The sequence below is a fragment of the Camarhynchus parvulus genome, chromosome 5 (genome assembly GCF_901933205.1).
Source record: "Camarhynchus parvulus chromosome 5, STF_HiC, whole genome shotgun sequence".
Taxonomy (NCBI): domain Eukaryota; kingdom Metazoa; phylum Chordata; class Aves; order Passeriformes; family Thraupidae; genus Camarhynchus; species Camarhynchus parvulus.
Window position 1 is genome coordinate 38,339,343 of NC_044575.1, and position 9,864 is coordinate 38,349,206.

The 9,864-nt window shown below is 44.0% G+C and overlaps 1 protein-coding gene across 1 annotated transcript; it reads left to right on the plus strand.

Moving 5' to 3' along the window:
* The first annotated feature begins 98 nt into the window (after positions 1-98).
* Positions 99-9,447, plus strand: COQ6 (coenzyme Q6, monooxygenase). Its single transcript, XM_030949176.1, has 12 exons — positions 99-273; positions 2,062-2,196; positions 2,911-2,969; positions 4,064-4,187; positions 4,621-4,751; positions 5,118-5,225; positions 5,315-5,377; positions 5,695-5,802; positions 6,199-6,401; positions 7,524-7,639; positions 8,006-8,172; positions 9,285-9,447. The coding sequence occupies exons 1-12, from the start codon at positions 108-110 to the stop codon at positions 9,312-9,314; spliced, it is 1,410 nt and encodes a 469-aa protein (XP_030805036.1). The 5' UTR covers positions 99-107; the 3' UTR covers positions 9,315-9,447.
* The last annotated feature ends 417 nt before the right edge of the window (positions 9,448-9,864 follow it).

Below are 9,864 nucleotides of genomic sequence, written 5' to 3' on the forward strand. Positions count from 1 at the left end.
GGCCCGCCCACTCGGCCGCACGCAGCCAATCAGACGTGAGGCCGGCGGCACGCGCAGCCGTTGTCATGGTTCCCCGCGCCACTTCCGCCGCCGTCAGTTCCGCGGCGATGGCGGCGCTGCGCGGGCGGGCGCTGCTGGCCCCGCTCGGAGCGCGGCTCAGGGCCGGGCCCGGGCCTCGCGCCCTGCTCCGCTCTGCCGCCTCCAACCCGCCGCTCTACGATGTGGTGGTGTCGGGCGGGGGCATGGTCGGGAGCGCCATGGCCGCCGTGCTGGGTAAGGCTGTGACCCACTCCCCGCAGTGTGAGGTAACCGTGTACAGGATCTCAGTGTCCGGGACCTGCTGAGGGATCCTTGATCCTGCTCTAAAGTTCGCCTGAGGCTCTTTGGTGAGCCGGTCAGTGATGAGCCAAGCCGTATCTGTGTGTATGCACAGCTGTTAATGGGGCCGTTAGCTGGAGTTTTATAGACTGTGGTGTTCCTGTCAAACATGCTCATCCTTAAATAGCTGGCGGATAATGTCACCCTTAGCCAAAATGCTTTTCTGTATATAGAATCATACAATGGGTTGGAAGGGACCTTAAATATCACCTAGTTCCAACTCCCTGCCGTGTGCAGGGACACGTTCCACAGACCGGGTTGCTCCAAGCCACATCCAGCCTGGCCTCAAACACCTCCAGGGTTGGGACATTTACATCTTCTCTGACACTTACATCTTCTCTTCATTTACACCTGTTCCAGTGCCTCACTATCCTCACAGCAAAGAACTTACTCTTAATATATAATTTAAGCCTACTCTCTTTCACTTTGGATCTGTTCCCCCTTGTTCTGTCACTACATGATCTTGTAAAAAGTCCCTTTTTGTCTTTCTTGTGGGCTCCCTTCAGGTACTGTAAGGCCACAATTCAGTCACCCCTAAGTCATCTCTTTTCCAGGCTGAACAAACCACATTTGCTCACTCTTTCCTCGTAGAAGAGGTGCTCCATCCATCTAATCATTATCATCTGATCTCAAGTTTCATTCTCTAACCCGGTATTTTAAACACTGGAATACCAAGTTAAAATGGATTTCTGCTTACTTTGTATCCTTAGAGATCCTGAGAGTACTGGCTGCTCCTTTCTTTGCAACGTGGATTCAGAAGGGTGCAGTAGTGACAGAAACCTAAAAGAAATAGTGCCCAGAAGATCAGAGATGCTGAGCAATAAGTGCTTTGCAAGTATAAGGGCTTACCGTGCAAGCTTAAGTTCTGCTTGTATTGTTAAACAGGAGCCCAGTGGATTTGGGATGGCATAAGGATCCCCTCCAGCAGGGGTGCCTAAGGCTGACAAGCAGGTTTGGGACCTCTCAGGAGATGAGGTTATTACTGTGCATAACCTAGAGATTATGCCCAGGACACTGCTGTCGCTAGGGCTGCTGTAGTAGTAAACTCTAGATGTTGCAAGGACACCACTTCTGTCCTCAGTGCCTTCTGCATCTGTGGTGGTTGGGATGCTGCAAGCATGGCCAGCTCAGCTGCAGTGTTTTACACTTCACTTGAGTTTTCTTTTTTTTCAGTTCTTTTTATGTGGAAGTTTAAAGTCTAAAGTGGCTGTGCTGTTCCATTGTCAGAATGTGAGGGCAGGGAAAATATTAATGCATCATTGCTACGTATCACAGAAGTTTTATTTTGATCTCTTCTTCTATAAGGAAAATTTATGTTTAAGCTCTGGAAAATGTGTTCTGGAGTTAACATGGAGTAAATATTGCAGATTTATCTTGATAATACTCCAGTAATAAATTTTCATTTTAAAATTGCACAAATTTGTACAAAAATGTAAGCTTTATGTAAAAGGGAAATATGTAATCCTTGCTTTAGCTGCAAAAGAGTCGTCCATCTCAGTAACAGGGCTGTAGTCATAAAGCTTTAACATAGAAAAGTTGACCTGCCTGGTCAAAACCTGTACTGTATATGTATTTCTTTATTAAGTGTTGCATCTACTCTGTCTTATTACAAAAACTCAGGTGTTCTGTTTTTGAGATTTTTGGCAGGAACATTGTATCAAAGCATGTATTTGCTTATTTTAGGGCATGACATCCACTTCCATGATAAAAAGATTGCTTTGCTGGAGGCGGGTCCTAGGAAAGAATATGATCACATGCCAGACAGTTACAGCAACAGGGTCAGTTCCATCTCCCCAGGATCAGCAACCCTCCTAAGCAGTAAGTATGATTTTGTTGTTTGCATTTTTAACATTTATATTTGAGCTGGTTTTGTTGAAACAAAAACCCCTTTGACCATGTGTTGCCTTCACCTTAACATCAGTAGGATTATTTGCCTTTGTCTCTACATGCTGAGTTGAGGTGATTAAATCCAAATTCTCTTGATAACAAGGATCTATGTTCTGGTATCTTGGTATCTGATTTGTTATTATATAAATATTTGTGACTTTAGGCTAGTGAAAGGTTGTAAGGTGCTCTCTACAGCACCTAGAATGTTCTATTCAAAAAGAAGCTTAGTGCTTTGTAGGCTGGTAACTCAGTCCTCAATTAATGAGGATTAATTGTCATTTTAAAGAGATATTTGAGCCTTGATTCCTTTTGGAGAAAGAAATGTTCTCTACAATAATGGCTGTGCATTTCTATGTCTGTTTTATTACCCAGTGATGGGACAGTGAGAGCTGTCTGTTAGGTTAGAGGTTCGTGGAGAGCTCTTGTTTCTTTCCCGCTGGCTTGTGTTAACAATAAAACAATGTGATTCTGGAGCTGGGATAGCACTGAGGCAGACCTGGCGCTGTCTAGGGATGGTGCAAGCCAAGCCTGAGCATAGTCAGGGAAGGGTGGAGGAGAGTGTGGAGTGAGCTTCAGTTTAGTTTTGGTCTCAGTGTCCCATGTGAACCTGTATCTCTGTGTATTTCTGTCCTTTTTCTCTTTCAGGTTGTGGTGCCTGGGATCATGTCTGCAGCCTGAGACTCAAACCCTTCCGGCGAATGCAGGTGCCTTAGGGCTGCAGATACACCTTGTGTCTGTCTACTCTGAATTCTCAAAAGTACTTGCATAAATGGCACAAAGTTTTTTCTTTCTATGGTAAAGGGTGGGTCATACTTATGTTCATTTCTGTCCCTTTTTTGTGGGTAGCAGTCTGCTCAGAAATACCTGTCCTCAGGGCCTTGATGTTACAGGCTGAAAGGTGGATTCCTAATGGCAGCTATAGATATGGAGGCTTGGGTATTAGCCAGGAAATAAAGGTAAAGGGTGTATTGGTTTGGCTGGGATAGAGTTTCTTCTCTTCATGGTGGCTTGTATGGAACAGTGTTTCAGATTTGTGTTGAAAACTGTTGATAGCACAAGGGTGTTTTAGCTATTGCTGAGCAGCACTTACACAGTGCCAAAGCTTTCTCACACTGCCCTGCCTGTGAGCAGGCTGGGAGTGCACAAGAAGCTGGGAGGGTACACAGGCTGGACAACTGACCCTGACTGATAATCCATACCATATGGTGTCATGCTCAGCAATAAAAGCTGAGGAAAAGAAGAAGGAAAGATGGGAAGTTTGGAGGGATGGTGTTTGTTTTCCCAAGTAACCGTTATGCTTGATGGAGCCCTGCTCTCCTGGAGATGGCTAAACACCTGCTTGCCCTTGGGAAGCAGTGAATTAATTCCTTGGTTTGCTTTGCTTGAACATGTGGCTTTTGCTTTTCCTATTAAACTGCATTTACTTCAAGCCATGAGTTTTGTACTTTCACCCTTTCAGTTTTTTTCCCCATCTCAGTACAGGGGAGTAAGGAAGCAGCTGCGTGGGGCTGAGTTGCCTGCTGGGGTTAACCTACAGCAAGGTTGTAGCATAGCTTCCTATGTCAATTATGTAACAGAAAAGTAGGGATGAAAAACTTGACTTGGAATTACTTTTAGCTTAAGCTAAATAATTTAATGAAATTAGTTATGTGGTGCACTTTAGTAGCTGGGAATGGACAGTAATCCAGGGTGTTTTGTCTAGTTCTATATTTCTACATTACTGTGTCTTTTTGCTGTTAAGTCCCTGAAATGAACTTCTTTATCACATAGCTTCATGTAATATATTTTTTCTTTGTAGGTGTGGGATGCTTGTTCAGAAGCCATGATCGTTTTTGAGAAAGATGACTTAGATGACATGGGTTACATAGTGGAGAATGATGTCATTATGTCTGCTCTCACAAAACAGTTAGATGCAGTAGCAGGTAGTGGACAACTTCTTCAATGTTTTATTTCCTGCAGATAGCTTTCAGTTACTTGCCTTCTATTGTGTGCTAAGTCTTGAGAGGGAGAAATTCATCTAACAAGTAACTCTTGAGAAATGGGCACCTTCTGGAATTGGGAAGGAGGGAGAAATCTGACTTCCAAAGGCTACAGAGCAGGAAAGCACTTGGATATGTAGTTCTCCAGAATACAGTCTCTTCAAAATTGGACTTAATTAAAAAATCTGTACCTCCTTGTCCAGAGCAGGCCTTACAGTGACAAGGGGTTGTCCATATCTGTTTTTTTGGGGTGCCTTGAGAATTGTAGGGTGAGCTGCTAGGGTGCTGTTAAGACATCTGCATGGCCTTGGCTGTTGTAGCAATGTTTCCTTTTTCCTGTCCATGTCATGACCATGGTACTCTGTGTTCCGATCAGACCGCGTGGAGGTCTTCTACAGCAGCAAAGCAGTTGGGTACACCTGGCCCCTTCCTTCCCATGGCTGTGACACAAGCCCTTGGGTCCAAGTTGAGTTAGCTGATGGACGCAGACTTCAGACCAAGCTGCTGGTAACTAAGCTCTTTATTTCTGTTGATAAGGCATCATCCCTAACCCAAGTCCTTTCCACTGGATTTTGTTCCAATTCCATGTGTGCCACTCCACCCATGTGGAGTGCTAGAGTGACATGAGTGGCTAGCCCTGTCTGTGAGGGTGTGTGACACTGGGCATGGCCTTCTCTCTGCCTGGTGCAAGGAGATGCTGCTGAATTTGAGAAGAGCAGAAGGGGCCACCTCTTCTGGTTTTGGGGGGATTGTTTTTTTCCTGAATGAACAGACAATATACAGATGCAGTCTGAGGTTTTTAGAGTGAAATACTAGCTCCTAATGTTTCTAGGAGCTGCTGAAGAAGTTGCTGTGCATCTCTTTGTTTTACAGATTGGTGCAGATGGTCATAACTCTATGGTCCGGAAGGAAGCTGAAATTAAGAACATTGAACATCAGTATGACCAGTCAGCTGTGGTGGCAACTCTCCATTTATCTGAGGTAAAATTCTGCTAAACTGACTCTTCCATAAGCTGTAGAACCTAAGAGGGTGATCTGGCTTGCTGCCCACTTGCTTCTTTCCACTGTAGGCTACAGACAACAATGTAGCATGGCAGCGGTTCCTTCCCACTGGGCCAATTGCGCTTCTTCCGGTAAGGTGTTTGTAGTTTTTAAAATGTTTTTTAAAATTTTTGTAGTCTAGTAACTTTATTTCTGTCCATGCCTTGGTGTGTTGGTTCTGTCTCTTAAGAATTTGCGCATCTGCCCTTCGCTCTTCATTTATTGCATTTTCCCCTCCTGCCATCTCCCTCTATCCTTGGCATTTCCCACTTGTAGCAAGTTGGGCAGGAACTGTAATTTTCAGAGGGACTGATGGTGGGAGGCAGGGCAGGGGGGAAGTCTTTGCACTGAATATTTATTTTTGTTTCTTTTTCTCTTGATATTTATCCCTGACACTCTCTTAAACTAGCTGTCTGACACTGCCAGCTCTCTGGTGTGGTCTACATCTCATGACCATGCATCGGAACTTCTTGCCATGGATGAGGAAAGCTTTGTGGATAGCATCAACTCTGCCTTTGTGAGTATCAGCCTCGTGACAGGGAAGAGGCTTTAAGAAATAGAACAGAATTCTGTAGCTAAAAAACAGTAATGGGAGAGGTGCATTCTGAAGTTCCTTCCTCTGGTGAGAATGATATTAAAGAGGCAGTTAGCAAAGAAAAGATGACCCCTTGGGACTGAATTAGGTTAGTTCTGAAAGTCACAGAAATTAACCTAAATTTCCAAAAGGTAGGAAGAGTGGGCTCATCCTAGCTGGAAATTTCTATGTCCTAAAATGGTGAAGATAGTTTTTTCTACTGTATAGTTTTGTCCAAGTGGTTAAAATTCAGTATTTGGAACTCGGATTTTTTTTCAGCTGGGTTCTTTTATGGGTCTAGTTTGGGTCAGCTTCCAAAGATTTGTTTGTCTGTTTCAGTGGAGCAACATAAACCACTCTGACTTCATTGACACTGCTGGGGCCGTGTTTCGTTCTGCCATTTCACTGCTGAAGCCCTCGGGGACTGCAGTCCGTCAGCTACCCCCAAGTGTTGCTGAGGTGGATGCAGAGAGCCGGGCCATGTTCCCCCTGGGACTGGGCCACGCCACAGAGTATGTCCGGCCCCGCGTGGCTCTCATCGGGTAAGGTGCTCAGCACCGCCCTTGGGTGGGCGAGTGGCATGTGGTTAGAAATGACCTGAGGACAGCAACTCCCCGTCAACAAATTAGATGTTAGAAATGATACATTGTTCCAGTTTGACTTTACCCAGATCTGGTTTGTTCTGTGTGCCCTGCTGTCCTTTTGTGTGAGTAGCTTTCTGCCCATTATCTCTGCTCTCTGTGTAAATTGAAAGATAATTATTTCCCTTTCCTTGTTTGTACAGTTCAGTGAAACAATCCAGTATCTCATGCTGGATCTGTACTTCCCCTTACGTTATACCAGCCATTCTGAGCACCACTTTGAGTTTTAAACTCACCTTTTTTGAACATAAATGACAAAAATGACTGCATGTGGGATGTCAGAGACTTTTGTATGGTAGCCTATTCGAACAGGAAAATACCTCATTTCTTATATTCTGAGGTCACATGTACTTTCTTCTCTGCCCCAGCTGCAGTATGGTGGTAGCTTTTAGTAATTCTTGGATGCTGTGCTACACTTTTGTGTGGTGCGCTTTTCATCTTTCCAACCTATGGACTACTCTATGCTTGGGAGCGCACTGTGCTTTATAGCTTGGTAAAGCACATGATCCTGCATTTCATATCAAAACTTAATCTAATTTCTTTAACTTTGTGACTCTCACAGCAATGATTGTCTTTAAGCTTTACAGATAAGTCTGTTCATAGGAGAATCCGATTGTGTTTCCATTCAATGATGATCCCACCTCTCCTTTATACTCGTGTCTGTCCACTTTGTGTTTGTGCAATGTGCCATTGACAGAGCTCCTGTTGTGCTGAGGTCACTTACAAAAGCATAAAGGCCTGTTCCACGTGTGATCTGAGAGGACTTTGGCTAGTCACCTCTTTATAATTTTTCCTTTCAGACCTGCTTTTTGTTACCTCCCCTATGTCTTGCTTCTTACAACTGGAGAGGCAGTCAGGTAGTTCAGCATAGCATGCAAGGAGGTACTGGATAAAGCGCATATGCTGCTCTAAGGTGGTTCATTGCAAAGAGGTGAGGAGTGCTACACTGATCCCTTCTGGGGTTGTCAGCCACTGTGGCTTTCTTCAAGAAGGGAAATAAATTTCTGTCTTTTCTTGCTCCAGGGATGCAGCACACAGAGTCCATCCACTTGCAGGACAAGGAGTGAACCTGGGCTTTGGTGATATTGCATGTTTAGCTCATCACCTCAGTGCAGCAGCCTTCAACGGGAGCGATCTGGGTAAGGCTCCAAGCCAACATTTGGGCAGTAAAAGATTAGTCCTCCCAGGCCTTTGCTGCAGTACCTCTGGTTAGCATGCTCCTGTCCTGTGTTTGAAAGCTTTGTGGAAGCAAAGCAGTTCATGATTCTTGGATGCAGTTTCCATCCCACGAATCTTAAAGCTGCTTAAAAAAAAATAAAGCTCTGCAGGATGGCAGTTAGAGATGTGGCGAGATGAAGAGCACTAGCTGGTGGAAAGAGGTCTTTATTGAGATGGACCATTTCTCTGCTCTCTTTCAGTTCCCAGAGGAAACTGCTCTATAGATAAGATGCACAATTGTTTGTGGCATGTCAAGTGTAATAGAAACCTTCAATTATCTCTTCCAGGCTCCTTAAAACACCTCCTCAAGTTTGAAACAGAACGTCAGAGGCATAATGTCTCCTTGATAGCTGCTACTGATGTGCTAAAAAGGCTGTACTCTACCACACTGGCTCCTCTGGTGTTGCTGAGGACATGGGGATTGCAAGCAACAAATGCCCTGCCTCCTGTCAAAGTAAGGATCTCACTTCAGTGAGGGCTGTAGGAATTGTCCAAAACTATTTATGAAATATGCACAAGATGTAAAGATCTTTGTTTTCAATGAAACATTTTTGGTTGGAAAATACCAGTTTAAACTGGGGGGTTTGTGTCCTGAATGGGCCTGAGAAGTTCCTAAACAACTGATGACTCAGTAGAGACTTTTTTCCCCCCCTGCCAGCACAAGGGATATAAAAGATCTAAGTGTCTTATATTCTGTATCAGTAATTAGGGGTTGGAGGTCATCAGAAGTCTTTGGCTTTATTTTGCTATGGAATTAGTGTCAAACCTTGAATTGTATTCCAGCAATGCACAGAGAAAACAGGACTGTGAAGACACATGTTCACTAAGAGATGGGATGACTTCCCAGATGCTGTGTGCAGCCCACAGTTAACTGTTTCTGTGCTGTTTTGCCTTGTGAATTGTTCCCTCGTGGCAGAAGTTCAAGTTTCTAAAATGGGAATTACCTGAGGAAGGCGGTGGTGTGGAGTTTCTGTCTTAGACCTCTGTTTGCAGCCCATCTGCCTGAACTTCTCACCCTCTTGACCTAGTTGCTGGATTTTTGTGAGGTTCCTTAAGCCCTCTGCTCTCAAAGCTCCCAAGCACCAGCAAATTAGATTCTCATCTTTGGATTTCAATTTTTACTTCATTTATTCTCCATCTTCATATTAAACACAGTTGCCCTGTTTCCTTTGTGTCATGGTCACAGTTGAGACACTTCCTCAACTAAAAATCTGTACATTCCTAAGGCAGAGCAGCTGCCACTGGCACACTGTCTTCATTAAGGAAGACTATGCTGCTGCTTCAGTGCTCACAAGTTTTTTTCCTCTTTCTCTGTTGAAAAGAAAAAAACAAATGAAAATGTCTTTTCTGAGCACAGAACCCATTGGTAATACCAGTTTTACACTACTTGGGAAGGACAGGAATGCTACAATTTTGTTAATTTTCTAGGACATAGGGATAGGTTCTCTGTGTGTGGCTAGAAAGACTGGCCAAGAACTGTTGTTCATTTATATGAATGGGAACGTGCCTAAAGGTTCTTTCTAAAACACATGCTTATGAATTACTTCTCTTTTTCTTCTCTTTTAGGAGCAAATCATGGCTTTTGCCAGCAAGTGATCTGTTGTCAGTCTGCCTGGCAGCAGCTTGCCTATGAATGCATTGCCCTTAAAAGGACTGTGACTTACTTGAATCTTTGAATTTTTATTTTAATTTACAATAAAACTGAGGGATTGAGCTGTGTATGACACCATCCACTGGTTTATGCAAAAGCTGTCACATTTGCCCTCCTCAAGAGGATTTAGGGTTTCTTTCCATAGTACCACGATGTCTTCAGCCACAGAACTAAGTGTAGTATGTGCTTTTAATCTGGGCCTCCTGAATTGAAGATTGAGGTGCAAACAGCTGTCTGTCTTTTGGCAAACACAGTGCTGAATTTTGCCAGCTGCTGGCTAATTTTTAACAGCTTTTGCTGCTTAATTACTTTCAGTTTCTTCTGATATGATTGCTAGAGCTGTAACATCACTCCTGGCTTCTTGGCACCTCAGCTCAGACAGAAGGGGTAGTTTGCAGCAGAGAGAAACAACACATGGTGGCAGATATATTTTAAAACTCTGTCTGTTGTTCTTTCACCCTTTTCCCTGCCTTTCTCTTGGTGCTTTATTTAATA